The sequence below is a fragment of the Lates calcarifer genome, unplaced genomic scaffold, assembly GCF_001640805.2.
Source record: "Lates calcarifer isolate ASB-BC8 unplaced genomic scaffold, TLL_Latcal_v3 scaffold_73_155, whole genome shotgun sequence".
NCBI classification, from domain to species: domain Eukaryota; kingdom Metazoa; phylum Chordata; class Actinopteri; family Centropomidae; genus Lates; species Lates calcarifer.
Genome location: NW_026118176.1, coordinates 1 through 19,118, shown reverse-complemented (window position 1 = coordinate 19,118; position 19,118 = coordinate 1). Strand labels below are relative to the sequence as shown.

At 43.9% G+C, this 19,118-nt stretch overlaps 2 protein-coding genes across 2 annotated transcripts; both read left to right on the top strand.

Annotated features, from left to right (window-relative positions):
- The first annotated feature begins 1,817 nt into the window (after positions 1-1,817).
- On the top strand, positions 1,818-12,320 carry lcp2a (lymphocyte cytosolic protein 2a). Its single transcript, XM_018677737.2, has 22 exons — positions 1,818-1,966; positions 2,062-2,357; positions 4,021-4,083; positions 4,202-4,248; positions 4,704-4,769; positions 4,861-4,886; positions 5,125-5,165; positions 6,248-6,440; positions 6,521-6,603; positions 6,679-6,736; positions 7,466-7,543; positions 7,874-7,893; positions 8,203-8,222; positions 8,419-8,526; positions 8,681-8,699; positions 8,934-8,949; positions 9,072-9,159; positions 9,397-9,449; positions 9,675-9,751; positions 9,893-9,967; positions 10,921-11,070; positions 11,586-12,320. The coding sequence occupies exons 2-22, from the start codon at positions 2,280-2,282 to the stop codon at positions 11,733-11,735; spliced, it is 1,509 nt and encodes a 502-aa protein (XP_018533253.1). The 5' UTR covers positions 1,818-1,966; positions 2,062-2,279; the 3' UTR covers positions 11,736-12,320.
- A 3,342-nt stretch (positions 12,321-15,662) lies between these two features.
- foxi3a (forkhead box I3a) lies at positions 15,663-17,793 on the top strand. The gene is made up of 2 exons (XM_018677740.2): positions 15,663-16,506; positions 17,048-17,793. The coding sequence occupies exons 1-2, from the start codon at positions 15,960-15,962 to the stop codon at positions 17,791-17,793; spliced, it is 1,293 nt and encodes a 430-aa protein (XP_018533256.1). The 5' UTR covers positions 15,663-15,959.
- The last annotated feature ends 1,325 nt before the right edge of the window (positions 17,794-19,118 follow it).

Genomic DNA, 19,118 nt, shown 5'->3' with positions numbered 1-19,118 from the left:
TTTTCAATCAGTGTGAACGAAGATCGTTTTACAACATTGTCGTGTGAACACGAAACTTTTAAAAACACAAATCCAATATCTGAACAAAGGAGCCGGTGTACAGAGAATTTGAAACCATTTAATAAATCTTTATTTAATGTTTGAAACTTAGAAGTGTCACCAAACAAGAGTTTCCATGTTATCAGGCAGAAAACACATTAAACTCTCCTATAATACTATGACTACTAATAATATTAATGAGGATTAATGAGGTGTGACTGTGAGTTTATTCTAGACTCTGGGAAGCTGAACTGACTTTTTAAATTTGCATTTTCACACTGCAGTGCCGCTGTTACCATCAGCTGCAACCGCTGCTTCTGCATGTGGGAAATGTATTTTTATATCTGAGCTCCCAGCATGCATCTCTCTCTCTGTCCCTGCAGACTGCATGTCTCTGAGTCACCAGGATGAGGTCTGGCCTTTATAGATCCTCCTCTTCCGTCTCTGCAGGTCTGAGTCGAGTCCTGAGTTTCAGAATCACCCGCTGTGACTGACAGAGGAGGAAGGAGACGAGGGGTTTTCCTACGACTCGAGTTTAAATAACTGAGGCAGCAGCTGAGACAGAAACCAGGACAAATACACCACATGTCAAGAACTGGAACTCCAGAGGAGCCAGGCTAACAGTTTCCACCTGTAACCAGTCTTTATGCTAAGCTAAGCTAACCAGCTGATGAATGTGCATATTTACAGTCTGTCATCTTTGTTAAACATCAAGCATCAGTCTGAAGGTCTTTACACACCAAGGCTGGTTCAGGACATGTTTCTGTCTGTGGGACAGTCTGAGGTCCTGATCAGGAGGCTGAGGACCAGGATCCTTTGACCCTGATCAGCCTCTGTTGGTCTGTGATTGGTTGATGTCTTTATTGACGATGTTAAAGCTCAGAGAAATCGTAATCAGCGTAATATTCACACTCTGAGAAAGTACTGACGATGAAAACAAACAAATCACTGGAGCACAGCCCAATATGAAACCGAGTTTACTGAGCATGTAGCGATAACGTCAGTAGACAGACAGACTTTGACTGTTCAGGATTGTTATTTTACTGAGGTGTTCTTCAGGTGGAGCAGATCTGATTCTCTGACGCCATCAACTTTTATTTTGCCCCGTAAGTCACCCAATGAACGACAGCGCAGGATCCCCGTAAGCTAGCATAGTTAGCTTTTCTGTGCTGCCCAGCTAAGCTAATAAAGCTAACCTTAGCTGGCTAGCTTCACCCAGCTAAAGTGAAAATAGATGAGTAAGAATCACCCTGCTATGAGCCCACATCTTGGTGTTTTGGTTGTCAATCCTTTTAAAGGCCGGCTTTACGTCACTCCCAGCTCCAACCTCCGATGTAAAGTGAACGCACCATTACACCTGTTTTTACCTGCAGGTAGTTATAAATAAAGTGCATGTTTCTGTGTGTAAAATCGTCACTGTAATGGAGTAGAAGTACAAAGAATAAAAGTAACTAAACCTGTAGTTGAGTACAGTGCTTGTAGTTGTTTTCCACCATTCGACACTAAAACTCCACTGACGGAGGCTCGTCCATCAAACTGATCTGGGATCAGTGATGACCTGAAGAACCTGAGTCGTCAAACTGATCCAGAGTCTGCCTCTTCCTCTGGTGTTTTTTTTATGGTTTCACGTCAGTCGCTGAGCTGCAGCGAGTGGGTGCAGCAACAGCATCTGTTCCGCTCTGTGGTCAGACGGGGGGGGGTGCTGCCTTCACCCCCCCCTCGTTGCACAGTCACTTCCTCTGACAGAGAGAGGGAGGGAGGCAGCGAGAGAAGGGAGGAAAGAGAGGCAGAGAGACATAGACACATACAGAGAGTGGAGAGAGAGAGAGACAGAAAGAAGGAAGCCATTTTGGTTCCACGGTGACATGTCTGCCTGCACTTTGCTCTCTTCTTCACTTTGTTTCGAAGACTCTGGAGTTGGACGGCGGTGAGTCGACCCGAGGAAGTAAAACTTTCTGAAGACAGTTAATACTTTTTATTTTCTGCGAATCTTAAAGAGAAGTTTGGTTTGACATTTCGCAGGAAGGAGTGGTGAGGAACGAGGCCCGTCTGTCAGTCAGAGACCTGGAAGGAAATAAAGTCTGTGAAGGACCGAGGCTGAGGCGACGACTCAGAAATAAAACATCATCTCCAGCTGACCGTCAGATGGTGGTCGTGTCTCGTTAGGCGAGCACCAGAGTCGGGTTTGACGTCATCTGGACGGACGCCGTGTCTTTGAGAGGACGGGAGGAGGACACAGGATGAGCTCGGACCGAGTGCCATCCAGGTCGGAGGTGATGGGGTGGAGCCCACAGCAGCTGGCAGACTACCTGAAGAGGGTGAGACCCCCCCACAGTACATATACTCTGTCTTTCTGTCTCTGAGGTCAATGAACTGAGACAAGCCGCAGATAGTTAATCATTAATTAACATATCATCACCTGCCGGCTGCCATCAGTCCTCCACCTGAGTCAGACTGTGACAGGCTGTTGGTTTGTTAGTATCAGGGATGGATCACTGATCCGACCGACCAGGTTCAGACCAACAGCAACCGAGAAGAGACATCAGAGACATAAACCGACTACAAAGACCTGTACATCAACAACTCTGAGACGAACAACGACAGACTCACATATTGATGACAGAGATACAAAACAACTACAAAGACTCGTATAATGACAACAAAGAGACATAACACGCCAACAAAAATTTGAATATCGACAACTATGAGACATAGACTGACTACAAAGAGATAAAATGAGAACAAAGAGTCGGTAACAAAGAGACACAAAATGTTGATCGGGGACAAATTGACTACAAAGACTCATATATCAATGACTTGTATATCGACAACAGAGACACAAAACAACTACAAAGAGTCATATATTGACGACAAAGACTTGTATATCTTCAACTATAAGACATAAAATGATGGCAGAGACAGAACGACTAAGATTCATATGTCGACTGCAAAGAGTCATATAGTGAAAACAGAGACTCATGTTGCAACTACAAAGACTCGTGTGTGTGTGTGTGTGTGTGTGTATATATATATATATATATATGTATGCATATCAACAACTATGAGATATAAAATGGCGACAGAGACAAAACGACTACAAACACTCGTATATCAACGACAAGAGTCAGAGAACAACTGTGTCTTTGTGGCCTCGTGTCAGGTAAACTGGTTTTTAAGTGTTGTTCAGACAACAACAGAAATTATAATCTGACATTTTATTCACTGAACAATCAACTGGTTATTAAAGAAAACACCAGTCAGACTGAAAATAACTTAAAAATGACGACTGGAGGTTGTTCGTCTGTTGGTGACTGACCTTATATTGTGCAAATCTGTGGTTAATCAAATTACAGCGGCCCAACCCCCATAAATAACAGACTGTGGTCCTCTTCTTGTGGGTGAGGACGACCTTGTTTCTAATGTTGATATTTATCTACTGTGAAGCACGACGACAACGATAAACTAATAAACTAACAAGTGTTCCTGTTTGAGTTCCAGCCTCCTCAGACTGAAACATCTGTTCTTATCAGGAACATTTAGATGAAACTGATTCAGGTTTCTGCTCAGCCGAGTCCTAAATGTCAGACGTTACGCCTTTGTCTGTTCTGACTCTGAAGAGACCTGCAGCGAGAACTAAACCAGGACGAGTGAAAACCACAACACTGAACAAACACAACTTTAACACAACTAATGTGAGACCAGACGGAGGGAGGCAGTTTGATAAGAAGCTAGAGGAGGAGGAGGGAAGGGAGCAAAGGAAAGGAGGAGGTAGGAGATGAAAGGTGGAGATGACGTAGGAAAGGCAGGGGAGGAAGAGTGGAGGTAGGGAAGAAGAGGGGGTGTGGGAAAGGGGAGGAAGAAAAAAGGAAAGGAGGAGGTAGGAAAGGAAGGAGAAGGTGGAGGTCTGAGGGTGGAGGTCTGAGGAGGTCTGAGGGTGGAGGTCTGAGGGTGGAGGTGTGACTGTGCTTCCTGTCTGTACAGATGAACCTGTCCGGCTGTGATAAAGCTGTGCTGAAGAACAGCATCAGTGGACACAGATTCGTGGTGAGTTCAAGTCCTCGGTCAACTTTGTAAAATCAAAACCATGTAGAGAGACTGATGGAGAGGTGGAGGAGGTGGAGAGAGAGAAAGATTTCCTACTTTTCTGTTTCTCTTTTTGCAGAATCTGAGCGATAACGACCTGCAGAAATTCCCCAAACTCCACGCTCCGTGAGTACTTCACTGACAGTCCTTTTTTTTTGTAGCTCCGCCCACAGCCACCAGTTGACTCCACCTGTCCTCTGTCCACCTGTTTTTGTTTCCTGGTCCAACTCCCCAGAATCTCTCCTGTTTTCAAGATGCTGAAAAACAACAGTGTGACGCCAGAGATGCTAACGTTAACGTAAGCTAACCCAGCTAACATTACGCTAATGTTAGCTAGTTAACCCAGCTAACGTTAGCTAGCTAACCAGCTACATTACGCTAATGTTAGCTAGTTAACCCAGCTAACGTTACACTGCTGGTAAAAGCAGGTTCCCCTGATATAAACTCTGGGTTTTACAGGTGTTTCTTGTTATGAGCCACATCTTCATGTTGACCAGCTTTTACTAGCATGTGCTAACCAGTGCTAATATTAGCCAGGTTAGCCAGGAGGGGTAGATTAATGTCTTTCTCTGTCTCGTCAGGATGATCTCTAAGATCAGCAGTGAGATCAGTAAGAAGGAGGAGAAGAGAGGTCTGTTTGGGAAAAGGTGAGTTTATGGTCCTGGAGATGTGACGTTCACTTACCTGTCGGGATTTAAAGCTTTATTAAATCTACTTCCTGTTTGTGTTTGTTTCCAGGTCGACGCCAAAATATCACGAACCAGGTAAGAACAGTTTTATCTCTCAGTTCTTCAGGTCGAAGGACAAAGATAGCAGTGATAACAGATAGACTGTGTTTATAAAGAGTGGGAGAGAGATTGTTTATCTTGTTTATTTCCTGTTTCTCTCTCTTCTCTCTGTTCATCTCTCTGAGTTTCTCCTCTTCCGTTAATAAACACTGTTCTTATTAAACTGAGTCCATCTATAAATATCAGACGTTAACGGCTGATTTCCTCTGTACAGACCCCACAGCTGATGTTCAGGGCTGGGGAGAAGATGAGTTCGTAAGTCTGACCTTCATCTGTCTGATATTTCTTACAGAGCCTGAGCTGATATCTCTTCCAGACTCCTGACAAAAACAGGAATTTTATTGAGAGCTGCTGGAAGAATATGGGGCTCCATCTGTTCCATAAATATGTCTTTGTGCTATGTTTATTTCTATATATAATTCAACTTTAAACTGTACTAGCTATTTACTAGCCAGTGGGTGCTGTCGTTAGCCAACTAACATAGTTAGTGTTAGAAAAGCAGATACCCCTCATATAAGCTTCTTAATATGAGGCCCCAAAAATAGTAGAAACAGTAAGAGATGACCATCTATTTTCACCTTAGCTGAGCGAAGACGGATAGCTAAGCCCAGGCTAGTCTACGGTAGCACTGGTTAGCCTCCGGTGGTTAGAAGCAGGTACCCAAGCCATGGGTTTTATTTTACTCTTAGCTAGCTATCTTTGCCCAGCTATGGTGAAAATAGATGGTCATCTCTAGCTGTTTTCACTATTTTTGTGGGCTCATAGCAAGAAACATCCTAGCTTATATCAGGAGGTACCTGCTAACTGTTACTGCTACCATTAGCTAGATTAGTTGGCTAACATTAGCACCTGGTGGCTAGTAAATAGATATTACAGTTTAAAGTTGAATTATATGTGATATATTCTTGTCATTATATGACATGAAAATGGACACAGACAAAACCAAAAACAGAAATGTACATATATATAAACAAAAACATAGACATCGACACATCAACGTGTTTTTGGCACAAATGGAACCTCATAGATACCACTGCCTCCATCTGTTAGTGTGTCTGTGTTACTGTGTGGTACTTTTACTTCAGTAAAGTATCTGATTACTTCTTCCACCACTGAAAGTCACACAGTAACACAGACACACTAACAGATGGAGGCAGTGGTATTCCAGCAGCTCCTGGTTAAATCCCTGTTTTTGTCAATGGAGTCTGGTAGAGAGATATAGAGATGTTTCTAGAGCTCTGTCTCTGTATGAATCCATAATGTTGGACTAACACTGAGCACAGTGTTGTGGGTTGAGTGGGTGGAGTCACTTCTCTCCTCCTCCTTCGCTCCGTCAGGATGACGAGTTCGACGATGACGACTATGAGAGTCCAAACAGCGGCGACGACGACGGCAGCGGGGGAGACTACGAGTCCCCGAACGACGACCCAGACGGGGCCAACGATTACGAGCCTCCTCCCTCTGAACCTCCAGAGGACCTGGCCCACAAGCTGTGCCCCACCCTCCCCATCGGAGACGGAGACTACATCGGTAACCATGGTTACAAAGTCAGACACACACACTGTACCTTTACATGTTGCTAACACACTGACCGATGACTGTGTGTGTAGACAACAGGGATAACCACGTGTCGTCCAGAGCGCCCCCTGCTGTGTGTCCTCGCCCCCCAGTTTCCTCCCTGTCCCCCCGGATGGTGAGTCCGTCCCCACAGGGTTTTAAACATTAAGTCAGTTTATACTCAGATTACAGCTGGTGTGTGTGTTTGTAGGCTGGACCTCCCGCCGGAAGAGACCCCTCCCCTCACTGTGGACGAGCATCAGGGAAATGTGAGTTCACACGGTAACACACTCCATCACCCTGAAAACCCAGACTGACAATCCAAAACCACAACATATATCTCATTTATTTCTCTACCAGACTCCATTGACAAAAACAGGAATTTTAATGGGCAGAACACAGGAGCTGCTGCTTTAGCTGCTTTAGCGGCTAATAAACCTTAGCTAGCTATCTTCACCACAAGTGAATAATGCTTAGATACTTTCTTTTTATTCTATTTTTGTCAGGCTCATAGCAAGAAACATCCTGTAAAGCCCATAGCTTATATGAGAGGTAACTGCTTTTACCAGCTGGTGCTAATGCTAGCTAGGCTAGCTGGCTAACGTTAGACATGAACATAGCACAAAGACATATTTTTGGTACAAATGGAACCCTATATTAGTGTGTTTGTGTTACTGTGTGGTACTTTTACTTCAGTGAAGTATCTGATTACTTCTTCCACCACTGAAAGTCACACAGTAACACAGACACACTAACAGATGGAGGCAGTGGTATTCCAGCAGCTCCTGTGTTAAATCCCTGTTTTTGTCAATGGAGTCTGGTAGATAGATATAGAGATGTTTCAGGTTAAACTAAAGGATCTTCCTCTTTAATAAAAAGCTCTGTCTCTGTAGTAATCCTATCATCATGTTGACAGTATGTTCAGGTCATGTGACAGAGTTCCTGATTGGTCTCTGTGGTCGTCTGTCACATTAACTCTGTTGGTTTGTTGTGTTCAGTTCTTCCTGAGCCGCCGCAGATCTTTCGTAGCAACAAACCAGGCAGAGATTCAGGATCTAACTCGTCCCCCATCAGAGGTAACTCTAAACCCAGGACTGACACTATCACTACTTTATTACATAAGGTTTAATTTTACTTTTCAGTTGATTTCACTTCATTTCTATGAAAAATAACCTACAGAGATAAATATTTACATTTTTTGTCAAAAATATTTTAAAAAATCTTTTGTTACTTACAGTTTTTCGTGCGTTCAGGGACCATCTGACATTTCAGATTCATAAATAAAGGATGAACTCGTCATCTGACTCTGAAAAAAAACCCATAAATAAATAAATAAAATGTGATATTTTAATAATCCAAACTGAGAATGGATTTATCTGCAAACTGATTCTGTTTTCTCCTCACAGGACCCAACTCACTGGACAGGGTGAGTTTTCTTAAAACAAACTTTACAATCATTGACAGAGGATGTTAATGTCACTCTGAGCTCCTGTTACTGAAGGAAGTGAAGTTTTCATTCAGTTAATTTTGAGTCATTTCATGTAACCTTGATTATAAATAAACTGAATTTATCAGTAAAGTAAATAACTGAAAAGAAGAACTGGGCCGAGAACAGAACCCAGAGGAACTCCAGTCGTAAAACACTGAAAACCTCCTCGTAACTTTTGTTGTTGTTTTTAATACTTAAATAAACTTTGTATTAAATTGTTTTAATTTGAATTTCTATTTGTTTCAGCCGCGCACACCGTCTTGGAAGTAAGTGCACACATAATTTACTAAAAACTTTTAATGTCAGTAATTATGTTATTATCTGTTAATCTTAACCGACACAAACCTGATAGAAATGTCACTTAATATATTCAGTTAGCTCAATTACTACTTGGTAAATAATTGTAGACCTTTTGTCTCTACTTTAAATCAATATGTGTGATTTTTGTGTGTTTGTGTTCAGGCCTCAGCCGGAGATCCAGGAGCCTCCCACCTGGTCCAAGCCTCCGGCTCTTCCTCCGTCCTCTTCCATCAACAGGAGCAACTCCTCTGCCAGGCCTCCTCCCAACAGGTCGTCTGTCAAATAATAAAAAATTAAATTACTCAGTAAAAGAACAAGTCTTCCAATCAGTTCATTATCGAGTGTCAGTCCAGTTTATCTGGATTTTCAGCTGTTATTGAAGTTATTTGATGATAATCAGATTTTTGTTGATTCGGTTCAACAGGTTTGACGGGAGAAGAGAGGTGAGCAGCAAAGTGTGTGTGTTTTTTATTTGTGCAGCAGTTGTGATAAAATGTATACAACCTGTATCATGTACTTAAAGTAGAAATATTAATAACTGAACAACCAAAAAAGACCGCAAAAATATTAAAACAGATGAGAAATAAATCCATAAAACTTTAGACAAAACGTGAAAATACTTTTGTTATGTATATGTTTTGTTATGATGGTAAATTTGTGATCTGTTCTCTCTTCAGCCACCACATGATGAAGGTGAGATTAATTTATCTTCCTTCTTATCATTTTTATCTTATTTCATTTCTTCTCCTTATATATAATGTTTGTACTGAGAAAGGCCTGGGTTTGATTCTCGAAATTCTGACTCTCTCCTCCAGCTCCTAAACACAACACCTTCCCCCTCCACAATAAAAGTCTGCCCCCCCGCCCTGGACTCCCTGGGCCCCCGTCACGCCATGGAGACAGGTCAGAAAAATTAATGGGGTACCACAGGGTCCAATCATGGACCCATTTTAGTTTAAATAAAGTTTTCTTCACTGTTTTGTTCACATTTATTTTTCTTCCTCTCCTGTCTTGACTCACTCTTTAACTGTGCGGTGCTGCCCCCTGCTGTCAGAACACCGGAACTACACGTCAACACAAAATAACCTGTTAATGTTGAATGTTTCTGTACGATCAATAATCTGTTTTGTCTTTGAGCAGTCTGCCTCCCAGTGTTCCCTCTGCTGGCTCTCTGCCTCACAGGCTGCAATCTGGTAAGAAAACAACATCAACATTAAAGCAGTAGATCCACATTCTGGGAAAATCCTCTGTTTGATGCTCAGACTGATACCACCAGGGTTCGAGTTATAATCTGATCTTTGTGGGCGTCTCTACGACGACTATAACTAACCCATAAAATAAATTAGGGGAGGAGACAGACAAACAAACAAATAAATAAATAAGGAGCCTGATGGATTGACCTTCTGTAACCTTTACAGGAAAGGTCGAACACAGAGGCAGCTTCGCCGGATCAGACAGATCGTTTCGTCCTCCGCCCACAGCGTCACACACACAGGTAACAGAACACAAATCATAATAATAAAACAGATAAGACACAGTGGAAATAAAACAGTGAAGTCGTTTATGTATTTCTGTTGTGTAAACAGCAGGTGGAGCTGTTGTCTTTGTGTTAACACAGTATAATATCGTGTTACAGGAGCTGGATCCTCTCTGGTACGTGGGTAAAGTGACCCGGGGTCAGGCCGAGGGATGTCTGAAACGGGTCAGAAAGGTAACACTGATAAACACTTCATTCATTCTTTAAACATTAAATGGAAACTAATTCTCCTGCTGTAAATCTGAAAATGTTTTATTTTTGTTTGTTTTGAGCAAGATGTTGTTGATATTTTTCAGACAGAGATGAACTGAGGTGAGAGAAGTGCTCAGATCCTTGAGCTATTTTAAAGTAGAAATACCACAAAGTCCCACATTTAAAGATCTACTCTAAATGTACATAAGTATAATGAGTAAAATGTAGCTAAAGTATCAGAGGTAGAATTATTAGAATAATTAGTGTTCTCACATTAAGGCAGTGGTTCATTAACTTAAAACAGACTGAAACAATTAGCATCATAAATATTTCTTCAAATCATAACTCAGTCAAACCTGAACACAAACACATGAAACACGTTCTGAGGATATTTATCTCTGAAGTTCGTCTCCAGTAAACGTCCATAAATCCACAGGAAGCTCTCACTGCTCTTTAGCTGCAGAGCTTCATTCAGACTCTTCATGTTTTTAAGTTTTTTAAGGCTCTGTCCAAACTGATATGTTTTATCTCTGTATCAGAATCTCAGTCTAAGCTAACACACCTTAAAACACAGATCACATGACAGGAAACACAAACACCTGTGATTCATTCTCCATGTTACATTCACCACTGAGAGTCAAGGCTGAAAAGGGTCATGTGATCGGAGCGTGACCAATCAGGAAGATGAATGTGGTAACCATAGCAACCGTAATGAGTTTTAAAAGGTGTTAGTGTGGACGAAGCCTCAGACTGAGGGAACTACAAACAGCAGGTGTTAAATGAATGTGGTGCAGTAAAATACAAACACCTTAAACTTCTAGTTACACACAGTACTTGAGTAAATGTACTTTAGTTATTTTCCACCTCAGTTTTAGTTTTACCTGAGTTTTTCTGTGATGTCCGTCCCTCACGTCTGAATGTGTCTCCCTGTGGAGGACGGGGCGTACCTGGTGAGGGACAGCACCCGGCAGCTGGATTCTCAGCCCTTCACCCTGATGGTCTTCTACCAGGACAAGGTCTACAACATCCAGATCAGACAGCAGAACCAACAGTTCCTGCTGGGAACCGGACTCAAAGTCCAGGAGGTAAAGATGAAGCTCATTTCACAGATGTTATCACAGCGATCGGTCCTCGACTGTCCGTCAGGCCCGTCCTTGTGAATGCAGTAACTCTGCAATTGATTGCAACTGTGGAATGAAACATATTTTATTAGTGTATCACCGTAGACTACATCGTGTTTCATTGCTTAGAATAAGACATTATATCAACAATAAGGCATGCGTTCCTGGTGCTGTGTATGGCGAGTACATGCATCTACTACACGTTAATTAGCGATATACATCGTCACGTGGTTTATATAGCTGTTGAGCAGTACTGGCTATTGTCACTGACGCCACCGTAGACTCTCCGACATGCTAAAGCTGGTGCTCCTTTCAAACAAATGCAGCATACAGTGGTTTAAAAGCAAAGGTAAAAAGTCTGATGATGTAGTGGACGTTGGAGGAACTGCAGCTGAACAAACCTCAGCTCTGACCTGATCGGTGATTGATCGTTAATCTTGTAATCGATCGTATTATCTGATCTGTGCGTGTGTGTTCAGTCTTTCCCGTCAGTTAGCGAAATCATTGGCCATTACTCCCAGTCTCCTCTGCTCCTCATCGACGCCAAAAACCGAAGCACCAGTCAGCAGAACCAGTGCCTCCTCTCCGACCCAGCCGGGTACTACATGACCGGACAGAACTGGTCCTGACCATATCGAACCGGATCAGACCGACCGCCAAACTAAACCAGGGGGAAAACGCGAGAGTTAAGATGAATGTCCATCTGAAACAGTATTAGCAGGTGTGGTGAACCTTCCTCCAGAGGAAGCACGAAGATTTTTATTGTGATGGTGAGTGAAAATGTAAATGTCAGATTTTTGCACGATTTGCAAGTTTCTTCCTTCGCTTGCTTTTGACTGTTCGCATTTACAAACAGCCTTTAGTTTTGTGTCAACTCTGCTCGAGACAATAAACCTCTCAGAGTTTCGACACCGTCTCCACTCAGAAACGTTTTAGAGCTTTTAAATTATAACTTCTGTTTGATGGATGAAAGATAAATCCACATTCAAACTACGTGTGTTCCTGTTTCTGTCTCCAGCTCAGCTGCGTAAAACTCACCTTTTATGATTGTACTTAAAACAGTTTCTGTTTTGGTTGGATAATGCAGGTGAACCCACACAGTGTTCTGACTTCATGTTACTTTGTGCTTTCAGTCTGGAACATTTTTGAATTCACTGTAAATGCATCAACTGGTTTGTCACTCAGCTGTCCTCATTAAAACTCATGGAAACATCCTTCTGTCAGAAAAGCTGTGTTACTTCATCTCAAACACAACATCACGTAACCTCTGTCATTAGTTCAATATGTCCGTCTTCATTCATTCAGTCAAAAATGGCTTAAATTTATCAAAGAATGGGATGGAGTCAGTGGTGTTAGCTCCTGTAAAATCCCTGTATTTGTCAATGGAGTCTGGTAGAGATATATAGAGATGTTTCTGGTTAAACTAAAGGATCTGACTCTTTAATAAAAAGCTCTGTCTCTGTAGGAATCCTGTCATCATGAAGAACAATCTGAGTCTGTGTCTGTTTTAGTGGACGTACTTTGTAATCCATTAGATTACACCACAGCAGCTGTTCACTGCTCTTCATCAATGCTGCACTGATTCCAAAGGTTTTTGTCCCTGTCAATCATCACACTGAAAAACATGGAAAACAAAACTCAGGTTCAAACAGACAGAGTTTATCTTCTATGAACAGCCTGTAGCCACGTTAGCGCCTCCACAGATCCGGCTTCTGTATCCGACTTTAGACAGTAATCTATCTGACGTCGTGCTGCAGCAGCGTCTGTTTGTCTTTGGATTAATTCTTTAAGACACCACAGCTTCAACCAGAGAGTGTTCATCATCTGTACCAGTGGCGGTTGGCATGAGGTGGATTTAAAGGATTTATGTTCTGTCACTGAGGGTTTAATAACTCGCTGTGTGTGGTTATTGACTGATTATCTTCAACTGGACTCGTGACAGTTACAGATCCCCCTCAGTCAGTCAGTTATAGTCAGACCATGTGTGTTGTTTTGTCTGGATCGTCCACGAAGGCACCGCAGGGGAAGATTACTGCTGCCGCTGCCAACTGTCATCACACACACACTCTCACACAGGTGTGAATCACCTGAGGTTGAGTCTGTCCTCATTGGCAGAGAGTGAACAGATAAAGAAGAAAATCTGTTTGTGTGTCTGGTTCAGTCCAGACTGAGGGTTTCCAGGGTAAAATTTCAGACGGAGGTGAGGGGTTCACAGCAGCAGAATTCACTGTGATCAGCTGCTGGTCTCCACTGATGTTCAGACGACTCTCAGTGGTTCACTGTGACACTGAAGGAAACTTAAAAACAGCAGGATTTTGAATGGAGTTCCTCAGACTCTGTTTATCATGTTTTAGATCGTATATATCTCAGTAACACCTTGAGGGAATTTCTTGAAATCTGGCACCAACGTTCACTTGGACACAAGGATGAAGTGGTCAGAATTTGGTGGCCATAGGTCAAAGGTCAAGGTCTCTGTGACTGACTGTGACTGGACGGGTTGGTGGTTCTAGTTTTCTCTGGTTTCTGGAGGTTTGTTCTGGACATCAGAGATAATGATGTTCACAGGAAGTCACTGAGTCATATCAACATGTGGTTCAGGTCTGACTCAGGCAGGACTCTGTAAAGGACTTGGACTTCTCACAGTATCTTTGGAAGTGGATGGCCTTTTTCAGGTCTGTCCTGAGAGGCTGGACTGGGTCCCAGTCAGGGTTGGACCACTTCACAGACCGCTCCTCCCCCGTCCTGTTGGAGGGTGAACGTCTGAGGTCCTGAGTGATCTGGACCAGGTTTTCATTGAGGATCTGTCAGTACTTCACAGCCTGACGCTGCCTCCACCGTGCTTCATTGTGGTGTTGGACAGGTGGTGCCAGGTTCAATCTGAACCCAATCTCTCTCGGTCTCAGAGTCCTTCAGGTCCTTTCTTTTCTTCAGGCGTCTTTCACTGAGGACAGGATTCACCTGGCCTCTTAGAGCTCAGATCGGTGGAGGTTCTCGGTCTGTCCAGGGTTCAGCTCAAGGTGATCATCCAGAGAAATGAGAGAAACCTGAGCTACGTTTCAGTCGCTAACAGAAGGTCTGAATACTTCTGTCAGGTTTTCCTTCATAAAGTTCAGTTTTCACTGATGAGAGAAACGAATTCTCAGAGTTTAAAGACTCATTCATGTAAAGAGTCTTTGTTCACAGATCATCAAACCTTTGATTAGAACAGTGAGTGTAGACGTGCTGACTGTGTGTCGGGGGGGTTGGTTGTTTTAAGACAATAGATGAGGGCGACACCTCAAACAGCAGCTGTTTGTCCTCAGATCGTCTGAAGTCTCTTTGAAAAACAGATTCAGTTTCACTTTCAGAGAAACATCTGAACCGGTTCCATCTGATCTGAGGAGAAGACATCTCAGAGGTTAGTTATTAATGAAGTCTTTACTGTTTAAACCTGCGCATGTTAGTGTCACCACTGATCCTGAACCGTTTCAAATAAAGTTTTCAAACCAGAGAAACTGTTTTTAATTTCTGAGGTGAACAAACACATACATATTAATATTATATAACATATATAATATTAAATTAATAAAAGCTGAACCAGAGAGAAGAAGGTTCATCGAAAGAGATCAGATCAGGACACGTGCAGAGAACCAGGAAGTAATCAGATTACATCAGTTACACGGTTCAGTTCATGAAAAGCTTGAACTCATGCTCCTCACGCAGAGGAGCCCAATGAGGACCTGATTTAACCCAGACCTGGTCCTGGTCCTGATTCACAAACATGGCAACAATTAAAGTTTGATTCTCGCCTGTTTCCTGTTTCAAAATAAAGTCCTGTTAGTTTTCCTGCAGAATAAACAGCTGCTGTCAGAGCAGCTTTTTTAATTTTATACTGAAAGAATCAAAAACACAAAGAGAATAAATAAAGTTTGAGTCGAGTCTTTGTGGATTTTACAGTGAATTCTGTGTGAAAACAGACAAAGTTCAAATGTTTCTATATCAGTTTATATTCAGTCAAATTAAATTCATCCATTAACTGATGGACAGAAAATAAATCTGTCACTAACCGACTGACGAATGTCAAACATTTACTGATGATGATACAAAACGATGCTTTAATACAAATACGATCCATGTGTGTTAGATACACACACACACACACTCATCAGAGGAACAGTGTGATTATTAAATAATGAGGTCTGCAGCCTGTAGGGGGCGCTGACACCAGGCCACACTGTTTAATAACAAACTGAGGACAAACTGTAACGTCTGAAACTGTTAGAGTGTGTGTGTGTGTGTGTGAGTGTGTGTGGTGTGTGGTGTGGTGAGTGTGGTGTGTGTGGTGGTGTGAGTGTGAGTGGGTGGTGTGGGGGGTGTGAGTGGTGGGTGGTGGGTGAGTGTGAGTGTGGTGTGGGTGGTGTGTGGGTGGTGTGTGGTGGTGTGAGTGTGTGTGTGAGTGTGGTGTGAGTTGAGTGTGAGTGTGTGTGTGTGTGTGTGAGTGTGAGTGTGAGTTTGAGTGTGAGTGTGTGTGTGAGTGTGTGTGAGTGTGTGTGTGAGTTGTGAGTGTGTGAGTGTGAGTGTGTGTGTTGACATACCTCAGCATTAAATCCTGAGGCTGTGATCGGCCCGGGGGAGAAATTCAACCTGCAAATTCAAATTAACCCCCAACACAAACACACACACACACACACGCATGCATGCATAATTGTGTGTGTGTGTGTGTGTGAATGCAGCTGCCAATCAGGTCGTCTGTGGGCGGGGCATCAGGGTATAAGTGTGTGAGGTGAGCAGCAGCAGCAGGTGTTCAGATCAGGACAGGTGAGGAGGCAGAGACACAGGTGAACACAGACAAGAAGAAGAAGAGAGATTCCAAGATGGCGTCCTTCGTCCCGGAGCAGGGCCTGTCCCCCCCCCCACTGTGTGGACGCTCCCTCCCCCAGCAGGAGCTCTCCTCCCTGGGCCTGGATCCGTCTGACTTCAGCCTGTACAGTCCTCCAGCTCCTCCAGACTGCAGCCTCTCCTCCTCCTCCTCCTCCTGCTCCTCTTCTTCTTCGTGGCTCCCACCGAGCGGTGACCCCCACCTCTGCTTCACCAGCCCCCCCTCTGTGACCCCCCCAGGCCTCCTCCCCCCAGTGTTCGGAGGCTTCCTCCCCCACCTCTACGGTTCTCCCTGGTTCTCCGTCTCCTCCCCGGGCGACGTGCTGCGCCTCGTCCGCCCACCCTACTCCTACTCCGCCCTCATCGCCATGGCGATCCAGAGCGCGCCGAACCAGCGGCTGACCCTGAGCCAGATCTACCGCTACGTCGCCGACAACTTCCCCTTCTACAGCTGCAACAAGGCCGGCTGGCAGAACTCCATCCGCCACAACCTGTCGCTCAACGACTGTTTCCGGAAGGTTCCCCGCGATGAGAACGACCCAGGTGAGACCAAACGCACCTGACGCTAAAGTATCAGTGACAGGAAGTAGGCTCTGATTGGCTGAAATGTTTCACCAGGTTGAAAGGTCAAATTAACTTTGTTTTTTACAGTATTTCTAACAAAATTACACCAAACCAAAGTCCATTCAGTTTTTTGTAAAAATAAGATGCTTGTTACTGGTAGAAAAACAATTAGCTGTGGTTGGTTTTTTTTTTTTGTCAGTTATAAATAAAAGGTCAAAAACACAATAGAAGAGCTCAGAGGTTTGTGTAGGAATCAATAAAACTGAAGTTCTAATTGAGCTGATTACAGAATGTAATGTTGTAAAACTTAATGTTTTTTAAAGGGAGTTTTGTACTGTGGAGACGGATGTTAAAGCCTCCTCCTGTTTGTTTCTGGATATTTAAAGCTCCTGAACTGTGTCTGTCATGTTCTGATGAAAGTCTTTAACCCTCCTCCTCCTCCTCCTCTCCTCCACTCCTCCTCCTCCTCCTCCTCTCCTCCTCCTCTCCTCCTCCTCTCCTCCTCCTCCTCCTCTCTCAGGTAAAGGAAACTACTGGACTCTGGATCCAAACTGTGAGAAAATGTTTGACAATGGAAACTTCCGCCGCAAGAGAAAGAGGAAGTCTGACAACGTGACCACTGGAAAGAAGCCCTCCTCCTCCTCCTCCTCCTCCTTGTCTGACTCCTCCTCATCAGAGCCCAGCCCTAAAATTCCCAGCATGCACTGCAGCAGCAGCAGCGGTGGCGGCGGCTCTGACCTCCCTGCCCTCTCAGACACCTCCTCCGGCCTCAGCAGCCTCCTGTATCACCTCCAGGACTCCCTCCTTCTCCCCCCTCCTCCTCACGCCAGCTCCCCATCGCTGTGCATGCAGGTACCGGACCACGCCTCCTCCCCCCCTCCCCCTCCTCAGGGATACACCTCCTCGTACTCGCCCGGCGCTGTGGTGCCACAGTGGGACACCTGCAGCTCCTCCCCTCCCCTCTTCTCCTTCCTCCATCACTCCTCTCCTCTTCCTCCTCTCTTCCCTCCTCCCCACTTCCCTCCCCCCTGGCCAACCCTCAGGCCAGCTCCCCGCCGCTCTATGTCGACCTGCAGACGGCGCCCGGTCCTCTGCCGGAGCTCCAGCAGACCCAGCAGCTGCAGCAGCTTCAGGCCCAGTGCGAGCCTCTGTTCCCTGGGGGCTTCGCTGACCCTCTGCCCCTCGACGCTCTGGTTCTCCAGCAGTGAGGCTGAACGTCACGTGTTTACACTGTTTGTTGAATTCAGAACACTGAGCTCACCGTGAAGAGTGTGAATGTTGGTATTTATCTTTTTTAATATTTAACTGAAGTTTTAAAAAAGTGGTGTCATTTTTTATAGTGTAAATATGATTTGTGTTTGGAATAAAAAAAGAGAAAATTATTTTTGAAACTGACTCATGTGATTTTTCATTTTCACCTATTACATATATATTTGCACAGGTAACCTGTCAAACTTCAGTACAAAAAAATCAATACCAGACTCCATTGACAAAAACAGGGATTTAACCAGGAGCTGCTGGAATACCACTGTCTCCATCTGTTAGTGTGTCTGTGTTACTGTGAGACTTTCAGTGGTGGAAGAAGTAATCAGATACTTTACTGAAGTAAAAGTACCACACAGTAACACAGACACACTAACAGATGGAGGCAGTGGTATTCCAGCAGCTCCTGGTTAAATCCCTGTTTTTAGTCAATGGAGTCTGGTAGAGATATATAGAGCTGTTTCTGGTTAAACTAAAAGGACCTGAGTCCTCAAAGAACAGCATGTCTGTTTGAAAAGCACAGAACCTGAGTTCCCATGAAGTGCAGCCGGTGCAGAGTGATGACATCAGCACCTTTAAAAAACAAACAAACAAACAGAGTCACGCCGCGGTTCATGAAGCTGCTGAGTCATGTGATCCAGGAGGAGGAATCCCCGACCTGTTGGAGCGACTCAGCAGTTTCCTGTGATGGTGGAGACAGATTACAGCAGATCCCACGGACGCTGCGATTTCCCATAGACAGTGAAGTGACAGCTGTTTGAACAGTGTGTGGGAAAGAAGCTCAGAGGTTTGTCTGTTACCTGATCTCAGGTCAGATACACAGCTGACTGACACGGAGATTATTGATTGATCAGTTATTGGTTTAATCTAACAAACAAACTGATTCATCGACTTTTAGAAAAGACAAAAACTAAAACACTCGGCAAAGTTTATGACTCAACAGGTCTTAACTTGATCAGGATTAGATGTGAAATCACTGGTACCTTCTCACACGTTTCGTCTCCTGACTTCAGTTTTCTTCTCTCCCTGATGAACCTGAACGTCTCAGTTGATACGAACCTGATTAAACAACAAGGAGAAAAGGAAACGCTCTGTAATGAAACATCATCAAATTAAACTAATCTGTCTTTGAACGTTTACTTCCTCTATGACCGGATCACATGGTCTTCATCAGGAGACAGTAAGGGTTCCTTGAGCACTCTGACATAACGTTGGACATCCTCCAGCTGCGACGCTCAGACGACGGGAAGTCAGATCAGTGTGTAAGGTCTGAAGAACGTCCCAGTGATTCCCAGTGATTCTCGATGATTCAATGATTTCAATGATTC